The 20,799-nt window shown below is 39.4% G+C and overlaps 1 protein-coding gene across 2 annotated transcripts in view; it reads right to left on the reverse strand.

Annotated features, from left to right (window-relative positions):
• c8g (complement component 8, gamma polypeptide) overlaps positions 1–19,669 on the reverse strand; it is a 38,781-nt gene extending 19,112 nt beyond the window's left edge. The window contains exons 1-2 of one of the 2 annotated variants that reach the window (XM_064332746.1): positions 19,321–19,667; positions 3,672–3,817 (exon numbers count right to left, since the gene is read on the reverse strand). In XM_064332746.1, coding sequence (XP_064188816.1) covers positions 3,672–3,817; positions 19,321–19,470 — 296 coding nt within the window. In that variant the 5' untranslated portion in view covers positions 19,471–19,667. Of the gene's footprint in view, positions 1–3,671; positions 3,818–19,320 lie in introns of both variants that reach the window. The other variant, XM_064332747.1, reaches the window with a different exon arrangement.
• Between the last annotated feature and the right edge of the window lie 1,130 nt (positions 19,670–20,799).

Below are 20,799 nucleotides of genomic sequence, written 5' to 3' on the forward strand. Positions count from 1 at the left end.
GGCTTTGATACGAATTGCTGGGTCAAGCACTATTGAACTAATTTCACACATATAATCACAAAATTAATTCACTGCAATCATTTGATGAAAATAATTTACATTGATCACTGACTTCAGCATGGGAATCAATAAATGTGGGCATTGGAATCATAGAAATGATGGGTTTATAACTCTGTGGAGATAATTCCTCCGTCATACTTTCAGTTTTTCACTGAAACAATGACTTTGTAAAAACTACAGGATTGCAAAATCATGCCAGCAAATGGGACCAGAGGAATTTGTTATGACTGTTTTGTATTTCTAACTGCTTTCTCCATTTTGTGTTTTGCTTGTTTTGCACATTTAATTTTTCTCAATGTGCCTGTAATATACCTATATAACAAAACTGAAGAAGAAAAAGAAAATAATTTTGCAACATAACGTTTCATAATCTTTATGAAATTAGGTCGCTGTCTGTAAAATTAGGTTGCACTGGGCATGAAGTCTGGTGGATTAAGGTAGTAAAAACACAACCTTTCTAGTGTTATTTGTTCAAATAAATGTTTTATTCCTATGCTTAAATGAAAATTTTCACCCAATAACAGCGGGAGAAGGAGACAGATACATAGATGAGAAATTTAAGCTGTACACATTGCATGGGAATGCGGGGCCAGAGTCCAATCATAATAATTCAGACTTTTTGGCTCAAGTAATAGAAGGGAGTGCACCTCTCTTGTGAGAAATGGCGGGGAAAGGGTTATCGGGCAAGGGACTATGCAGATCTAGTCTCATGGTCTGTGTGAGTGACTAAGTTTCATGCTGCTGGGAGAGAATTGTTCTCTTACAGCAAGGAAAAAAATGAGAAAGCACTGGCATCCTTTGTAGCCGTGGTGCAAAATGTAGCGAAATGCCCCAACTGCAATGCAGAAGGGGATTACTTACTTGCTTAATCCTCTTTGTTCCCTGTGGAACATAAGGCTGCGACTATCTGCTTCCATCTGGTCCTATCCTGTGCAGCATGTTGTGCCTCGCAGAAGGGCACACCAAGAATAAATGCTTCAAGAAGGGTGGGGGAATGCTAATCGATGACTGAAATGTAATAAAACGGGGCATTGGGCCAGGAACTGTCCTGACACCACACGGGGGGTGGAACAGGATTCCTCCTTCTTAGCCGACATGCCAGAGCAGGATCTAATACAGCTCATCAAATCCCTCCAGAGCACAGAATAAAATTTTTCGATCCCCATATCCACTATGGAGGACTAAATGTGCCAAAATTAAATAAATAATTAAATAAATAAATGTGGAATTAAATAAATAATTAAATAAATACTTCATTTTATTTCAAAATAATTAAATAATTCCCACCTCATGGCTATTTAATTATTTCATTTTGTATTTCCGAATGGCTTTTTTCATTTCATAATGACACTTTTCAAAATGGCAAGACCTCCTGTCAATCAACATGAGTAGGGTGTGATCACTCATGACCATTGGTAGCTCACGCATTCAGGCAAAAGCAGCAGCACTGCAAATATTGGTCTGCATGTTAAAATTATACATAGTAAGCCTTAGTGCTACAGCTATTGTGATGTACTAGCCGCTTCACGCAAGTCCATTCTCAATTTAGGGTGCAAATCAATAAACGATGCATCCACAAGTTTATTGAATGAGTGCAAATCCTTTATTGGAATGAAAGCAAGTTGCAAAAACACAAAATGCACAGGTTAAACTTCATAAAGGATAATGCTACGTCAGGGCAGCATGCTTTAGGCATGCTTTAGGCATGGCCGACATAGGCAGTCGCCCAGTGCGCCATCCGTTGGTAGGGCGCAAACTGGAGGGAGAATTTTTTTTCTTCCTATTCAATCATTGCACCCCTTTTCAGAGGGAGTGCCAAGTGCGCATGATCGCATCGTTGACGTCACCTCATCTCCGTCCTCTTCAGATTAGACGAGATAGCTAGCAAAACACACCTGTTAAATGATGGTAATTGACGTTATATCCTAAAAAACAACACTTAAAAGAACAAAGTTGTCAGGGGCAGAGGGGAGAAAATGGAGAAAGGAAGAGGAGGAGAAAAAAGCCCAATATAAAGGTAAGTTTGTACAGTTGCTAAATTTTGATGGATACAGACTTTTTGTTTGTCATCAAAAGGAAGCTAACATTATATCAGCTGGCAAGCTAGCGATTTTTATGCTAAATTTTCCTTGACATCTTCTGTGCACTATATGTAAGGAATAAACCATGATGTTATTGGAAAGTAATGTAGGCTACGAAGGGGGTGGTGATGCAGCTGAGGCGAAGCCGAGGGTCGCTTAACCAGCCCCGAAGTACATTATTTTCCAATAATGGGACAGCCCGGAGAGGTTCATTCCACTCATATAACGGGTTACCAACAATGATTATGTATAGTTACTTTTATATTTATTGATTTTTATTGATGTAATCAGCTAAAAGTGAAATATTCTTCTGCGGGCGTTTTGGAATATTATTTATCGTTGTCAAGGAAAACTCTGGTTGGTAGTTCTATTTGGACCGTTGTTATACAAAAATTCTGGTTGGTAGTTCTGTTTTCACCGTTGTTAAGCAAAAACCTCTGGTCGTTAATTCTATGAAAACAATGATTCTATCAAGAAAAAATAGTTCCTTCTTGTTTTATACCATACAGTTAGCACCAATTTTGGTCATTTCTGTCATTACATTATTTAATAAAAACTGCATGAAACCATACGTCAATCAAATTAATCTCCCTAGCACTGTCTTGCTTTTTAAATGGTGTGGTCGCGCAGTGTAGATAACGTCTTTCTAAGACCCTCTGAAACGGGTTTTGAATGCCCACTAGCTTTATGAAAGGTTCGCCATCACTTGTCAGCGAGCCAATATTAAAATTATTGGTTTTAGATCAGAATAGTCTCACAGCATGCTTGTTATCCCGGCTAGCTAGCTATTGAATTGTATTCAAAACAACGGTTAATATAAACGCAATCGTTCACAAACATATGAATGAAAATGCGCCCCGTAGCCATGAGTTAAATGCGGAAAGCCTATTCTACTGTCCAAATAAGGGACGATTCCGATTTGCGGGATGGTTGGCAACCGTAAATAAAGCTAGTAACAGTAACTAGAAATGTGATTCAACGTTGCCATCAATTGTGAAATTGGACATTGAAAAGGGGAGGGGATGTAACAACAATTCAAAAGTGAAAGAATAATGTTGCATTTTAAAGTGCGTTAGAATGCTGGATTTTGTAGCACATTGATTTTAGAACTATTAAAAGGCGAGGGAAGGTTGGGTGAGGGAAAGAGTTTCTCATCACCAATTCAGAATGGGGGACTAATGGGTTTGGAGTGTTTCTTCTCTGGAAGTAGTGACGCCATATGGTATCAGGCAACTCTAAGGAAATAGGTTGTTTAGGGAACAAAGAGAGAGGCCCTTGCAGATAAGATGGACATGCATACCCAGTCAAGGCTGCAGAGGGTATTTAAACCAGGCTAGAAGACCAGTGGGGTGTGGATTGCTGTAACGTGAACTTGTGTTATGTTTCAGTGATTTCCCCCTGGCCAGTGTGATTACAAAAACTTTTTTTTGTTGTCTAGGTGAGTTCCTTCATCATCCTGACTTTGACTCCACGGGAAGAAGCTGGGTCCTAACATTTTCTTCTTCTTCTCCTTCTTATTATTATACTCACAGCTTCCTGAGTGTGCTGACCGATAGTGGGGAGGTAGGGGAGGTGTCAGCAGTCAGGGTGACAGTGGTGCTCTCCACTCGTAAGTTGTTCTCTAGGAGGTACTGGCACTTGGATGCAACGCTCACAAGGAACCATTTTCCACTGATCTAGAGAGAAAAAAGAAAAGACAACAGTGAGAAAGAAAGAGAGAGTAAGAGAGATGAAGAGAGGAACAACAACTGAATTACCTTTAAATCCATACTAAGGAATATTTTATAATAGTATCAGGGTGGGCAGACTTCCAGGTAATAGTCATTATTAACTACAGATTTACTGGAAATTTCATACTTTACTTTTGTGACCTCATATTACTGTGCTGAACTTATTAAGGAGAGGACTGGTGCAAATGGAGTGGGTGTGCTATCAATAAATCTATTATGCTAAATTTTTACTGTACACACCCACATGACAGCAAAGTAACTGATACAGTGATATTCCAAAATAGCCAATAAAAGGGTATACATAATTTTATTAAAGCCAATTGAAAGAGCTCTGTATCCTCTTATTACTTCCAACTAGATAACAAAGTTCATTCAAAATGGCCAAACATGCAAAGAGACAATGCACAATGAACATGAATGCAGCAAGAGCAAACAATGGATGATTATGGATGGCAATGAATGATATTGCTAACCATCCTAAAAAAATTCATCAAATCCAACCAGGGTAAATTGTTCTGTGCCAATGCTTTTTCCAAACTTCCCACTGTTTACAGAATGCAAAGAATTACCATCCAGGCAAGATATTCCCCACCCCCATTGATTGCAAACTCCTCATACCAAGGAATGCATTATGTAGCTGGTGAGGGAGAAGAACTCCCTATCTTACTGAAATGCTGAAATCTACATTTATCATTTCTGGCTCAGCTGAGGATTGGGGACACAGCCACTGAATGCTCTAACCTGCCAAGCTTTGAATTTATCGTGCAGATGGATTTATTCAAAAGTTTCCTTTACTTGGCAGATACCTGCCCAATGTTAGCTGGCTAGCCAGTAGCTTTCATTAGCTTGCTGGTTTCACTGGCTAGCCAACTGGGACTGTCAGCCTGATACAGATTGCTAACATTACCGGATTTTTTTAGTAGTGTTCCATTTCACTCTGGTACCTGAATGGATTGGATGAATACTGATACATATGCCATGGCAAGTGAATATTCAATGTTTGGTCCAAGCCTGCGTTTTATTTGTTTACCATTTTTTACGTTGCAGTATTCCTCATGCTGGTGGCATTTTTAGCTGCCTGCTTGGCAGGGGCTGTTCTTGTTGCACTGATGGCCTGTGACTTGCTGTCTGCTGCAGGATGGCTCTAATCTGTTGTGTGGGCAGCCTGGCTCTCTGCCAAAAATTAAATACTAAGGTAAGACTGCACTTTATCTGTCCTATCTAAATTTTATTTTGGTCATGTCAAACACACCATGTTTGAGAGGGCATTTTGACCCTTGTCCATCTGTCTTTCTGTTTGCACTTTCTTACCTTTGCTATTGCTATTTTTTATCCCTTGGCCTCTTAGGTTTTGAGGTTCACTATTACAACAGGCATGATTCAAGAAAAAAGATGAAATGAAAGCTTATACACCCCATAGCAGCTTGAATGTTTTTGATTGTTATTGAATGTTAAAAATATTCATCACTGTTTATTGCTCAGTACCTACAATAACATTACTGTTTTGTCAGCTCTAATTGATTTTAAATGTAATAACACACGTTTAGAGTCCAAAAAAAAAACTTGTCACTCTGGCATGTGAAAAAAATGGAACCCATATTTAAATTTTTCGATAAAATCACACAAATCTTTGGTTGAAGAAAACAAAATCATCGAAAGACCCAATCACTTGGTCCTCTACAGACACCATAGCTTGTTCATCACTACAGCTCATGTTCATATACTTCATGTGTACTAACAGCCAGCTTTATGACTGAACCATAGAACAGAAATACTAAAAACACCTCTCATTTAATTAGCAGCTAAAATGTGCCATGTTCGATTTAGATTTAGCCATTTGATTCCAAAGAAGAGACCTTCATCGAACAATTATAGTGTGGACATAATGTGGTATGGGAAGGGATATAATTTAATATGCAGCCTCAACAAAATGGGATAAACATAAGTCACACATAAGTCTAAACTCGTAATTCACATTTGTTAAGTGTCTCTCACAAGTTGACTACAATTTAATTTTGAATTTGAAATATGAATATAATTCTATTCTCAGTGAGCAACTTCTTACTTAAATCCCTAGAACCCAATGACAATGAAATTAGATGCCAGCATCTAAAAATGAAATTGTCTTAATATATGTCTTTTATCGGTCATTGATTTAAGGTGCAGTACTATAACCTGTATGCTGTTGTAAAGCTTAGACTCTTCATGTTTCAAAGCAAAAAACCCTTCTCAATTGGTAAAACCACCAGAAATAAAAAGAAAAAAAATTCAGTCCCCTCCCCCAAAGGAGAGCTGAAACTGAAACTCTATGATGATAAATCTGATAAATATTGATGATTACAATATTTTATAATCCAATAACTGTCTGAAACAAGTCAAACTAATAAAGAGTGTAGCTAATACTACAGTCATAGAAACAACATGACCAAAATCCCCCCCTGAGACATAAGAAATCAATCCACTCTTTGTACACTGGCAAAGACAAGCCAATGCATCATTTCCAATTGTCTAGGCCATACAAAAACATCAATTTTATTTATTTTCAGCCATTCATACGTGGATTAATTTTGTGTTTTGGATCATTGTCTTGCTGCCTAACCCAATTACCCTTCAGCATCAGCTCACAGACAGATGAATGGACTCCTAAAGAACCCTTTCGTGCACATGCCAGATCCGCCCAATCCTTGCCTTATTTAAAGCTTTATAACTCCAGATGTGGGCATCACAGAGACTTGGAAAATGGCTTAGGCTAAATGAAGTAGTATATTTGTACCATTTACAATACTTACGTAGGTTAGTTTATATTCATAATTTAGGAAGAAATAAAGTACCACAAATGCAATTGCCCAGGCAAAAAAGCAAAAATGAATTTTCTCTTTTTTACTTGCAATGAAATACTGAGAAATCCAATGTATGAAACAGGTTAAACTATACATATTCTGGATCAAAAATGCCTTGACCACAAGTGCGTAAAATCTAAGGGTGGATATGCAGAACTACTGAAGTTCTATGAAGAAAAAAAAAGCAGTATACCCAGTGTCTCCAAATCTGTCCAAGATGTCTAAATGATGCATTGCTGTAAATCACAACATAATCATGTATTTCACTACAAATCAACTGTTCCGGCTCAAGACACTCACTTTCAAGTGGGAATTACAAGCTTTCTGTCAGTTCAGTGGTCTAAAATATCTAGGGGTCCAGAAACATATCCAAAATCTCTCCAAAAATGAATAAAATGCTTTTTGTCCATTATAAAGAATATAAATGTGCCCCTTATGAAGGTTTAAGATGAAACATTGATGTCAGATTAAAAAATAATGCAAAAACATTGTCACACAATGTGGTACAGTACCTAAATGTGTAATCATTAACTCTTTATGTTTTTCTGTACTCTACAGTATGTAATGTTTTCTTGTATGGGGATGGAATGACACTAATACAATATTCAACTGTCCACCACGTTTTGGCGATGTTCCAGCTCACTTCACATATCTGGTGCATGAAACACAAACCCTGCAGAGCAAACGACATAGCTACCAACGAATGCTTATGTTACAGTGTGAAATATCCTCATTATAAAATACTACTAACCTATTTTTAAAGACACTCAATTTCAAAAATAACATATATAGCTGAAATATTTTGAGCAGTAACATTTACATACTTCTGTAACAAAGTTTAACTATACACAGGAACTTTGGGGCCTCTGGCTCACTGACCATGGGCCTGACTCTGCTGAGTCAAGTTCATCATTAACTTTTTGGTCAACCAAGTGCCTGTCCCCTTCCTCTTGTGACTCTGCAATAAACTGTCTGCATGATCAATTAAGCATCAGCTTCGGGCAAGGAACACCCGCTTTTTGGAGGAATGGGGAACCCAATTTAACAAGCATAAACATTAACGCAGTAATCAATGGTCTATCTATTCATGTTTCATTGACTGCTCCAATAGCACAAGCCAATCAAATGTTTGTGTGGCCGAAATAATAAACCAATTACATTACAGAGATCACACGTGGGGTTCCATTACGTCAGAGACTTTTGAGGATAAAAGTAATCAAGAAACTTAACAACTTTGCTCAGAGGTAAGGCATTGCCTAAACGACCAGATGCGCATCTCCTTAAGGACATCACCGGACTTTGCTGTGCTTCCCAACTCGCACCTCGCTGGAGACCTGCCTGAGTTGGCCTGCCACCGTCCGTGAAATAAACCAAGCTGGTTTATTTCCATCTACAGCTGTTTGACAAACACGTATCTGCATTCTTTTCCTCCATATCTCCCTTGGGGCCGGGACCCAAGTGGAAGATTTGTGCACATCCGTTGTCTTGACTGGAACCTGTCGTGACCCCAACTTCACAGAATAGGTGTCCCACGTCTCTGCGCACCTGCCACGGACCCCTGGGCTAGAGTAAAATTTGAAATACCTGTTTAGGTTATTTTACTGCTGTTTATTGTTGTGTTTTGTTTGTTGTGCGTACGTTGGTCGGGAATAGCAAATTCCCTGACTTTGTAGTTTACGTGTTAAAATTTATTTTTATGAGACTGATATAACGAGATTAACCAAGTAACATAGAGTAGCGTGTCACTAACCAATAACACAAACTAACCTTTGTTAAATGGTAGTACTGCCAACCTCTTATGTTTAGCCATCGCAAAAGCATAATTTCCTTGTATAATCTTATATTGGGCGGACACAGTGGCATAGTGGTTAGCACTGTCGCCTCACAGCAAGAAGGGCGTGGGTTCGAATCTCGACTTGTGGCCTTTCTGTGCGGAGTTTGCATGTTCTCCTCATGTTCGTGTGGGTTGTACTCCGGTTTCCTCCCACATTCAAAGACATGCATGTTAGGTGAGCTTCTGCAGGTGCCCTTGACCAATGCACTGGCCTCAGAACTGGAGTTGGCCCCCAGGCGCAGCACAAGAGAGGCAGCTGCCCACTGCTCCTAAGTAACTAGGATGGGTCAAATGCAGAGGACAAATTACCCCACGGGGTTCAATAAAGTATATCTATCTATCTATATTATGCAAATTATTGTTTTCAATTAGCCTGCTACCAACACATTATCATAATCAATAAATGTATATTCTTTAAACCGTTGTCGTGTCCATGTTATTTCAATAAGTTGGGCTCTACTGACGTCTCGATTCCTGATTGGTTGTTGAAACTCCATTCATATGACTAAACCTCACTACACTTATGTAGGATATGTAGTGCTTAGATTAGAGAGGGAAGTAGTGAATTTGTTACAATATTAGGCTATATTGTTTCTAAGAATGTGGCCTGGCCTCCCCGTCACAAGCATCAAAGCAAATGTGATTGGGGATATTTAAAATCCACAGATGCCCTTATCTAAGCAGACAATCTATGGGTCTCACCTCCTCTGAAGAGACAAACTGGATGTCACAGGCCACCATATTGGGGGTCGGAGACCCTGCATGCCTACATGCCTAACATTTTCCTTTACTTTAAGTTTGAATGCAATCTTTAGGTAGGCCAGTCCTTGTCATAAATTAGTCTGACCCCCTTTCCTTTCTCTCCTAAACCTTAACCCGGCATCACCCAATCAGGGCAAACATTCTTAAGCCATGCTGGGTAAGGTATTTAAGATTGCCACAGGAAAAAGTTTGTTGTGTTGCATTTGATTTCGGAGCCTTGAAGAAGAAGAGTTTTCCTCTTTTTATTTTGGTGGTGGTTACTTGGTTGTGTGTTTTTAGCTGGTTCCCTTTCATCCTGAGGCGCTTATACTGGAAGTGGGTGAAACTTTGGCAAGGTATGGCTTATCCATCTCTCTCTCTCTTTTCTGATATTTTTAGATTAATTTTTTAATGTCTTGTATTATGTTTTCTGTTGTGTAATTTAGAAGTAGTGTGCCTGCATTCAATAAAGAATGTATGATTTCAATTCATTAATCTAATTGATTGCTTTGTATTAAATTCAATTATTTAGTCTTGAAACCTGATATACAGCTTGTTTTGACTTGTTCTAAGTCTTCTTCTAATATTAAACATAATTATTAAATTAAATCAAATAAAATATATTTTACATGTAGGTTAAGTGAGGGGTTCTAGCATGCAATATCTCTTGTGTTCAGTATTCAGAGTGCTGGACATTTTAACAAGGACATCGACTGTTGGAACCACTGGATTCAGAAAATGAAAATATTTTTAATTAATCCTTGCTTGTTCGACACTTACAATGAAATCTCATTTGTGTTCAGTAGATAGAGACAGAGAATCAATGTGGTCGTTCTCCTGTTCTGACTTAGTCCAGAAAACAGTATCAGCTCAGTCTATCAGCAAACATACACCTTAGCAATGCTCAGAAGTTCTCAAGAATAATATTATCCAAAAAAGATGCAATTGATCAATAGCATTTTGCCCGGTGCAGTGTCTTTTACTGCTACCAGTGTGAATGTGTAAGGCTGCTATGATGAGAAAAAACTTTTGGTTACGCTGGGATATAAAACACTATTCCAAAAGTAAAATTAAATGTAATGTTATACATCATTAGAAAGCTTATACTGTCACCTACTGGATAAATGAATTGTCCATCAAGTCAGAAGGTACTACACAGGGCGACAATGCCATAAACAGCATGTGTGGTATTACGCACAGCTATTCTAGAGGTACCCAGCCGCCACGAATAAGCATATATTTCACAAACTGACTGTCAAAGACAGTATATGACCACTCAGACTCGGAAGGGACATCTCTATGCATGAAACCAATAATATGGTTGTATATTCATTCCATATTTAGTCCCAGATATTGACAGTAGAATGACATGACATCTTGTTGCTATGACAGAATATGAATTTTTAGTGGTGAAAGAATATTTTTATGAATGCCCAGATAGACACTATTGTCCAGTGTGTCATGTGTGCGGGCTGTAGCTGCAGTTGAGACTGCTGGGAGGGGGTGCTTGGTGAATGCACTTCTGGTGCGAGGATGGTGGCGATTAGAAACTTCGTGTTCAGCATAGTTGTCCTGAATCGTCTACTAATAAAGCCAGAACACAGAGTTTGTGTTTTCAACTCATAGTTTGGTTTCAGGAGCACTGAATTTCAGAGTTGAGCAATCTAGGCAGGCCGGTGTGCAGACCACTAGGGGGCTTATGCAAAGGGGTTAAGTGAGGACTTCTTCTGAACACAAACAAAAACATATAGGCTAAAGGTTCTAACAAAGCTCAATTCCTAATTCCTGCCTCCCATCCCTCAACATGTGCACATGAATTATTCACAAAATCTTCCAAACTCGGCTTCAAAAATATATATATCACCTTCCCCATTTGACAGCTCAATATTGGCTGCTTCCCGATACTTAAATGTATCCTCCTTTCCTCCACAAAGACCACATCTCTTCCATGCCCCAGAAACCTATCTTTGTGTCCTCCCTCCCTCCAATGTCCCAATATTTGAGGAGAGGAGCGAAGTGTCTTTAAACTTGGCCACTTGTCTGCTCCTGGCGAATGATGCATTGATGCATCCTACCACGGAAGCATTTTCACAGTTCTGGGTGATATCATCATGCTCACACCCACAGAAACTGAAAGACCATAATACATAATAATAATAAATTTATTTATAAAGCTCATTTTCGTACAGAGATTGCAGTTCAAAGTGCTGTACATAAAAAACAAGTAAAAATACCCTGGCAAAAACAGATCAATAATACATCAGAAGAAAAGTGAAATAGAAGAAATAAAAACAATAGTACATGCTAAGATAATACAAACAATGGTAATAGATAATAAAAACACTATCAGTAAAGGTAAGAAAAATAAAAGGCAGAGCAGCCTAACTGAAGGCAAGTTTAAATAAGTGTGTTTTATGAAGTTCCTTAAAAGTATTAAGAGTTTCTGCCTCTCTGATATTGCCTGGTAGGGCATTCCAAAGCCTAGGGGCATAGAAGCTAAAAGCCACCTCACCGCTTCTCTTACGGTTAACTTTCGGAATCACTAAAAGAGAAGCAGAGGAGGGTCTAAGGGTTCTACTAGGCACGTGTTCCTGAATGTAATCACTTAAGTATTTTGGTGCTAAACCTGTTGTATCGTTTTAAAAACCAGGAGAAGAACCTTAAAATCTATTCTAAAAAAGCACAGGTAGCCAGTGTAGTGTAAGGAGTGCTGGGGTAATGTGGTCTCTCTTTTTTGTGTGAGTCAATACCCGTGCAGCCGCATTCTGAACTAACTGTAGTTGTTTAATACTTTTTTGGGGGGAGACCAGAGAGAAGGCTATTGCAGTAGTCAAAGCGATTGATGATGAAAGCATGCATAAGCTTTTCTGCATCCGCTTGTTGGAGGAGAGGTCTGACCTTTGTTCCTTAAATTAAAAGAGGCAGTTTTAGTAACATTTCTTATATGGGGCTCAAAAGTTAGGTCATTATCTATAATAACGCCTAAGTTCTTGGCTTCCCGATTACTGCACAGGCCCAGATGCTCTAGGTTTTTTGATATTGCATATCATAGAGGTCTTGGTCCAAACAAAATGACCTCTGTTTTGTCGTCATTCAGTTGGAGAAAATTCTGGGACATCCACATTTTTATATCTTTTTGACATTTCTCCAATGAGCTGAGTGGATTGTATCACCAGGGAACACAGAAATGTAATTGTGTGTCATCAGCATAGCTGTGGAAACTGACATTATGCTTTCTAATGATGTTACCCAGTGGTAGCATATATAAAGAGAACAGTAAAGGCCCAAGAGTAGATCCTTCAGGGACCCCACACGTAATACTAACTGTGTCAGACACAGCATCTCCTAGTGCAACAACGAAGTCTCTCCCAGTAAGGTAGGATTTAAAACACTCTTAGTACTGGTCCTGAAAGACCCACCCAATGTTCCAGATTGCATTAAAATGTTGTGATCCACTGTATCAAACGCGGCACTCAAGTCCAGTAAAACTATAACAGCAACACCACCTATCAATGGTTACCGAAGGTCATTTACTAGGGTTGAGCCGAATACTCAGATGAAACGAGTATCCGGTACGGATAATGTCCTTTTTACGAGCACGAGTACCATCCGAGTAAAATGTGTCAAGACAAGCTTGTTCCTGGTTATGGTTGTACACTTTGTTGTACGTCGCTCTGGATAAGAGCGTCTGCCAAATGCCTGTAATGTAATGTAATGTAACAAGCCGGATCCCGGACCACCTCCTCACCAACCCTCACGGTCCCTGTTTCAGTCTGCCCTGGTCCCTACCGCCCCCTGCTGTGTAATCAATAAACTTCTCTTTCTGAATTCCATTACACTGCTATCTCTGAGTCCTGCATTTTGGGTCCGGCCAAGCACGGAACGTAACAAAACCAATGGTAAGGTTGTATATTTATTTCATATTTAGTCCCAGATATTGACTGTAGAATGACATGGTCTCATTTTTAAAAACTTGTTTGTTATTCAGTGAGCAGCGTTTTGACTGCTGTATTGGCATATCTTAGGGCTATTGTCGGGTTTATCTTGTTGCTATGATGGAATACGATTTTTGAGTGGTGAAAGAATATTTGTATGAATGCCCAGATAGACAATATTGTCCATTATGTCATGGGTGGGGGGGTGTAGTTGCAGATGAGACTGCAGGGAGGGGGTGCGTGTTAAATGAACAACCAGAGCGACAATGGTGGCGCAGCAAAACTTGGTATTCAGCATAGTTATCATGTATCCTCTACTAATGAAACTAAAACAGAGCGTTTCTGTTTTTAACTCATACTTTGGTTGCAGTAGCACTAAATGTCTGAGTTCAGTAATCTCGGCGCGCCGGCGTGCTGACCACTAGGGGCTTTGAGCTAAGAGGTTAAAATACCAACATCCGGTTATGCCCCACCCATTTCCGGTTTAAGCCCTGCCCATTCCGAGTACAGATACGGATACAGATAATTTTGTTGGTTGAACAGATACAGATACAGATTGGGATGGCAGGTATGCCATCCCGCCAAGTTATGCCTTGGCGGGGGCATGCCCCATACCTATACAGCACCGAGAGTTTGGCACTTTTCAGGGTTCCCCACAGAAATAACCACAACAGCCACAGACACTCAGCCCTTAAAAACATTCAATTCTGTACATTCTGACCCCATTTCAACAGACAGATTTCATAAACAACTTCACATGTCCACACAATAAAGCTCCAAACTAAGGGGATTTTGCATTTTCTCCTTCTTCTCTTTCTTCTTCTTCTTCTCATTCTTATTTTTCCTGCCGCCTATCCCAATAACAACATGTCTCCCCATTGGACATTTTACCGACACCAGCCAAATCTTCACCTACACGACCCAATCAAAAACTCACATATAGTCTGCCTGTGGCCTAGTGGGCAAGGTTACAGTCTTGGGAACATGGGGTTGTAGGTTCAAGCCCAGCTAGGAACACATTTCTTTAACCTGCTTTTACCCTCACTAATAATTGTCTACTACTTCTCAATTATTGCTTTTGCACCATGCACCATACGTTCACCGAACGTATACCGAACCGAACTGCATTATGATGTACCGTCTGCACGTTCAGTTATTAACCGGCTACAATATTGCAAAGCCATATGGATTCAACGGGAGCTCTTCTGTGCTTACTGGCCTGTGCTCTTCTTTAAAACCACGGACAGGTTTGCTAATGATATTTCACGCATTGCGTAGCTATGTCACGGTGCTGCACTAACAAAGTCACAGACTGGTAAACCTCCGGTTGAAGGATTGAATCCTGCCTCACTCTCAGGCAGATAGTTTCCTCTTTTACACTAACGTTTTCTTACGCTTATATTTGCTTTACCAAAACTCACTCACGGCCACCCATATGAATTTCATGGCGGCAAATGTATTCCTTTTATTAAAAAGTTACACCAGTTCACCACTGTGCCATTTCTACTAACTATATTTCTTCACTTGGCTACCGTATAAAACCTTATCAGCAAACACCACGTTTCTACATTCATGTTACCTCGCCCTGTTCTCTATCTAGCCACATACAAACAATTACTACGTATGTACGTTCTGCAACTCCGCATTAAAACATTACATTTAAAATCATGACTCACTCATAATTATAACTACTACTGAACATGACAAAAGCACATCAGTGCAATAGATTACACATGTTATTTAACCCTCCACTTCAAAGACTAATGTTTTATACAGACTGTTATATATACCGTTCGATAAGGAAACTAAGCTCGCTCATGGTCACTTCATTTACTTCGCACTATAGTCTGTGATCATGTCAACCTTCACCTACATGCCTATTCTGCTAAAAACATATTGTTTCAACTATGCAATTTCATCATTTCTCCTAATTTATCTCACACTGTTGTTATTTTCTCATATGCAAAGCCTGCTGGGACATATGCGTCTGCTCCTATTCTTCACTATCAAGTTTTCTGGTTCTAGCTTAGCAAAACAGCGAAGAGGATTCCTACCTGCAGATAAGCCTTTCAAAATGCCTTATAAACCTTACAAACACTAAAAGTGCATCTCCACGACCTAGGGAGCTCTAATTTTGCGAGCTTGCTGATTCTTTTGTCAATCAAGGCTCGTTGGATGGCCGTGAGTACATACACTGGCCATATTTCACCTGCGTTTCTCATGCGTTTACGCTTACGCCACCGCACTCTTTGTCACAGCCACTGTTTTACATATATAGCAAACCGAAACTGCTAAACGGTACATGCTCATCAGACTGTACAACTTCACACAAGGGTAGCCATAATCCACAACCGTTTCTTACAGGGTCACTTCGCATTTCTCACTCTCATAATAAAACGCTTTGCAAAAAGACATGATATCTCATAAAAAACACGTGAAAGAATTGAGGAAATATTGGGTAGCTTGCTTTGGGATACATCTTATTTAATTTCGGTGAGGCAAGATAGCCTATATTGTTTGTAGTACCGTAACTTGTCGTCATTTGGATATCAATACTTTTAATGGCAGGCCTGGATTTTTTTCAGTGTTGGTCTCACAATGGCAGATTTCATGGTGGTGGGAAATTTGCCAGCTGATAAAGAACAGTTCACAATTGACAAAACATCATCAAGTAAACAATTGTGCACATTTTAAAAAAACTTTGTGGGGATGGGATCAAGTGAGTAGGTTGAGGATTTCATTTGAGAGATAACTTCACTCAAACGTTGCGTGTCAATTTGCTCAAATGAATCCATGACAGTGTAGCAGACTTCAATCTGTAGTGCATCAATTTGTCTGCATTGATCAACTAAATCTGTAGTTAAATTGACCTTAGAGATTCATGAATGAATACCGGATATCTTTCTTGAAAAAAAGTAGCAAATTCATTACATCTAGATGTGGAATTAATTAATCGATCAATTGTTGAAAAAAGAATATTAGGTTTATTTTTGTTTTCAGAAATGAGTCCAGAGAAGTGTGCTTGTCTGGCCATCTTCATTGCTCTGTTGTAGGTTGCAAGTTTCTCTCTAAGGATCTCATAGTGAATTTGTAGTTTGTCCTTTCTCCATCTACGTTCTGCTATGCGGCAGTTCCTTTTAAGCTGTTTGTTTTCTTCTGTTTTCCACGGAATGTCCCTTTTCGCTATCACCTTACTCATTTTTAGAGGGGCTACATTGTCGAGGGTGGCTCTCATATGATTGTTAAAATTGTTCACCAAATTGTCAGGATCAGAATGCAGATCAGGCTGGTGAGGGACAGAAGTAACTAACTCTCTGAACTTTTTGATTGCAAGGGTATTTAGGAGTCTTTTTTTGGTAGGCCCAAAAGTGGTTCTGGAAAACCTTTCGGCACCTCAGGATATTGTTAAAAAGGTGGAAGGAACACTTTGAGGACCTCTTGAATTCAACTGACACGCCTTTTTGGAGGCGGAGCTGAAGCAATCCTGGGGATCAAGGTCCATCTCTGTGGCAGAAGTCACTAGGGTGGTTGGAGAGCTCCTCAGTGGCAGAGCACCAGGGCTGGATGAGATTCATCCTGAAATGTTGAAGGCTCTGGATGTTGGTGGTGTGTCTTAGTTGATACGAATCCTCAATGTCGTGTGGAAGTCAGGAACAGTGCCTTTGGGTGGTGGTCCCAATTTTTAAGAAGGGGGACCGGAGGGTGTGTTCCAATTATTGGGGAATCACACTCTGTCATCACTATATAATATAATGTGGGCATAGTATCGGACGGTGGTGGTGAAGAAGGAACTGAGCCAAAAGGCAAAGCTCTTGATTTACCAGTCGATCTTCGTCCCTACTCTCACCTATGAGTCACGAGTGATGGGTAGAGTGAGATCATGAATACAAGCGCCCATAGGGTGGCAGGGCTTACTCTCTTTGATAGGGCGAGGAGCTCAGCTATCCGGGAAGACCTCAAAGTAGAACTGCTGCTCCTCCGCATTGAAAGGAGTCAGTTGAGATAGTCCAGGCATCTGATAAGGATGCCTCCTAGGTGCCTTTCTCTGGAGGGGTTCCAGGCTCAACCACCGGGGAGGAGACCCAGGGGTAGACTTAGGACACGCTGGAGAGATTATATCCAAAGGCTGGCCTGGGATCGCCTGAGGATCTACTGGGATGAGTTAGCAGAAGTCGTTGGGGAGAGGGAGGTCTGAGCTGCTCTGATTTGCCACCGCAACCCTGACTTGGACTAAGCGGTTAGAGAATGGAACCATAGATAGCCTAATACCTTTAGCCTGTAGTGCAATTAAAATAGGCACTAAAGTTGCAAGAAATATGGCAAACAAGGAATTAGACTGGTTGTGTAGGGCCATGTAAACATATTGTAGCAAGTCAGTTATTTTCAGTGAGAAAGGGCAAAGAAGCTTAAGATGATGGGCAGTAATGTTAACAGGAGAAGACCAGGAAGGTCAAGAGGTAATAGACAAATATCTTGTGTTGTCTAGCAAAAAAAAAAAAAAAAACATTGTAAAACTACACATCAACTGCAGGAAGAACTCAATGCCACTAGAGAGCAACCAATTTCCCTGACTACACTGAAACGGCAACTATGATTTGCTGGTCTAAAAGGATGTGTATCTACAAAAAACCCTTTTAACAAGAAGAAAAGACTCCAGTGGGCCGAGCACCATCAACTCCAAGAAAGATTTGGAAAAGGAAGATACACATCCTTTTAGACCAGCAGATCATAGTTTATTTTGCTAGACACCACAAGAAATTTGTCTTCTGCCTCTGATGCTATCCTTCTTCTTTCTGGTCTTCTGTTAATATTACCGCCCATCAGCTGGACCTTTCTGAATGTACACTGAACACTACACCTGGAAATCTTAAGCTTCTTTGCAATTTCTCACTGGGAATAACCTTGCCACAATATGTTTTGATGCTCCACGCATCTAAGCCTAACTGCTTCTTCTTTCCCATATTTCTTGCAACTTTTAGTGGCCCTTTTACTTACACTACAGGCCAATGATATTGGCTACCTATGGTTTTTAAAAAAAAAAACTTAACATAGATAAGATTTCAGTCAATTTAACTGAATATAAGTTTATATGAGTTTACTCATGTATGTGTATATCAGGTTCATATTTTATATTTATGTATTTGTTGTTATAATTATTTTATTTTACTGTTGGTTCCTCATCTTAGGTACTCTGTTTTTTATTTCTTGTGTGTTGATTGCATATTTTCTTGTTGATCAGTAATACAAATAATCATTTTAAAAATCCACACTTGCTCCATAAATGCCAGATGCAAATGACTTCAATACGAGGTCGTGCACAGACTTATTACAAGTCAAAACTGGATAGACTCTTTTATGTGAGACAGTGTAACAGGTATACAGTAGCAACAGGGGCCAAATTGTATCATAAATAAATATATTTTAATGTGTTTTACAAGGTATTTGTAAAAAGATATTTCACATGTTCCAAAACTGGTTCTTTGTAGATGCCCAGAGACCTTAAAACATTTTAAACTTCATAAAAGAACAACCAGGACCGATGCTTGGAATGGTCGCAGCAAAGAAAATTATTGTTATGAACTGGAAGTTATTCATGTTTGAAGGACGTTTCCATTTATTTGAAAATTCCACTATAACAAAGACTTAGGGGGCACAAATCAGATTTATCTGTGAAAGTTTTATGTGTGAATTAAAATTAAGGTTTTCATTCAGTAGATTATTGATACTTATTGGTTTGTACTGACATTCTAAATTATTTATCATCTTTATCTCATTTTTTTTTCATAGAAAACCATATATATAAAAAACATAAATAAAATGCGTATGATGAACAACAAATGGAAACATAAAACAAGAACCAAATTTACACTGGTTTAGTCACATTAAAATGCCATTCCTCTTCTACTAAACATTGTAATTCAATTTTACCTAAACCAAAGACAAGGGTGAATATTTGTCTACCTGTAACCAACAATTTACGTATGACTTGCAGCTATGTGTTTGTTTCTATCTTGTTGGAATATAAATATGTTGGTGACAGAAGGTACAATATGAATTAGATCAGTTGTGTGTGTAAGGAAATGGTAACAGTGCATATACCTTAGTCAGGTCGAGGTCCACTACTGCAGGAATCTTGTCGATAGGGTTTTCTTTTGGTGGTCTACGCCCATGGCTTCTAGCAGCAGTGACAGCTTCTGATACACAGAGTCCTAGTACAGTCACCATGATCCACAGGCACACTTGTCCCATCTCTCTGTTCAGACCCCTCTCAGCTGACACCTTCAATCTTTCTCTTAATGCCCCAGCCAGTTTCTCCTAAGTTCTTGCTCTCTGTCAGTCCTGCTTGCCTTTCCTCTCTCTCACACCTTCTGTCTGTTCCAATCCTTCTCTCTCTGCTTGATTATGTCTTTTGTTGCTGCTGTATGTCTCTTCTTGCAAACAGACAGCATTGCAACACAGACAGTGGGTCAGGGGTTGACGTTGCCTGAGTATATCATTAACCCTGGCACTTTACTGGAAGTAAGCTGGGAGTAAGTAATCTTCCACTCCTATTGGATTGTTTTCATAATGTCTGTAGGTGGTATTTACACACTCAATATGATCCTGAAAATTGTTATCATTTTTCAGTGGGCACTGTTTACTGTATACTTCTACCGGTTTTCACTGCTCCCTTACTGTCTATTTGGGTGTTTTCCTTTGCTCTTGCTTTTTTCAGGTAATTAGCCATTCCTGTGCTTGCACCTATAAAAGGTACAGCATTTTTGCACATGCTCTCTCATCTCCCATGATTTTAGTTTTCTCTGTTGGCATCTGGGAGCTGCGGATGCTTAACTTGTTTAAATCTACATAGAAATCTAACAAAACATTTTAGTGACTTTGTAGTTACTTTGTGTAACATTTATGTTTCAGCTGGTTCAGTGGCTGGCTGTAACATAAATTGGGTACTCATCCAGGATCTAATCGATTTTTGAGTTTTTGTGCCACAGCAGGTACAAAGGTCAAGAAGGAGCCCTTCTAAGTACGAGCATTTGGTTTTTTTTTAGCCCAGAGGAAAGCTAAATAATTTTTTTTGTATTTCCTGCCCTTTGGTGAGTCAGGACTGCGAGTTGACTAATAGCCTACTTTGCATGTATGTTCCCTAGACCCCAATAGTTAGACTAGCTATTTATTATTGCTGGAACTTCACATGCACAGATACAAGACAAATACAGTATGTATGTCAATATTATTATTATTATTATTATTATTGTTAGGGGGCCAAGCCCCCTATTGTTTTTGTTAGGATTCTCTTTCTTCTTTTCCTGCTTATCCTTACATTTTCACTCCTTTCCCATGCTCAAAGACTTGACAGGCATGTTCGATAGCAGGTATGCCATCCCGCCAAGTTATGCTTTGGTGGGGTGGCATGCTCCATATCTTTACAGCACCGAGAGTTTGGCACTTTTCAGGGTTTCCTACAGAAATAACCACAATGACCACACTCTCAGCCCTTAAAAGCATTAATTTCTATACCTTCTGACCCCATTGCAACAGACAGAATTCACAAATATCTTCACCGTTGAGGCACAGGATCAAATC

The sequence above is a fragment of the Anguilla rostrata genome, chromosome 4 (genome assembly GCF_018555375.3).
Source record: "Anguilla rostrata isolate EN2019 chromosome 4, ASM1855537v3, whole genome shotgun sequence".
NCBI classification, from domain to species: domain Eukaryota; kingdom Metazoa; phylum Chordata; class Actinopteri; order Anguilliformes; family Anguillidae; genus Anguilla; species Anguilla rostrata.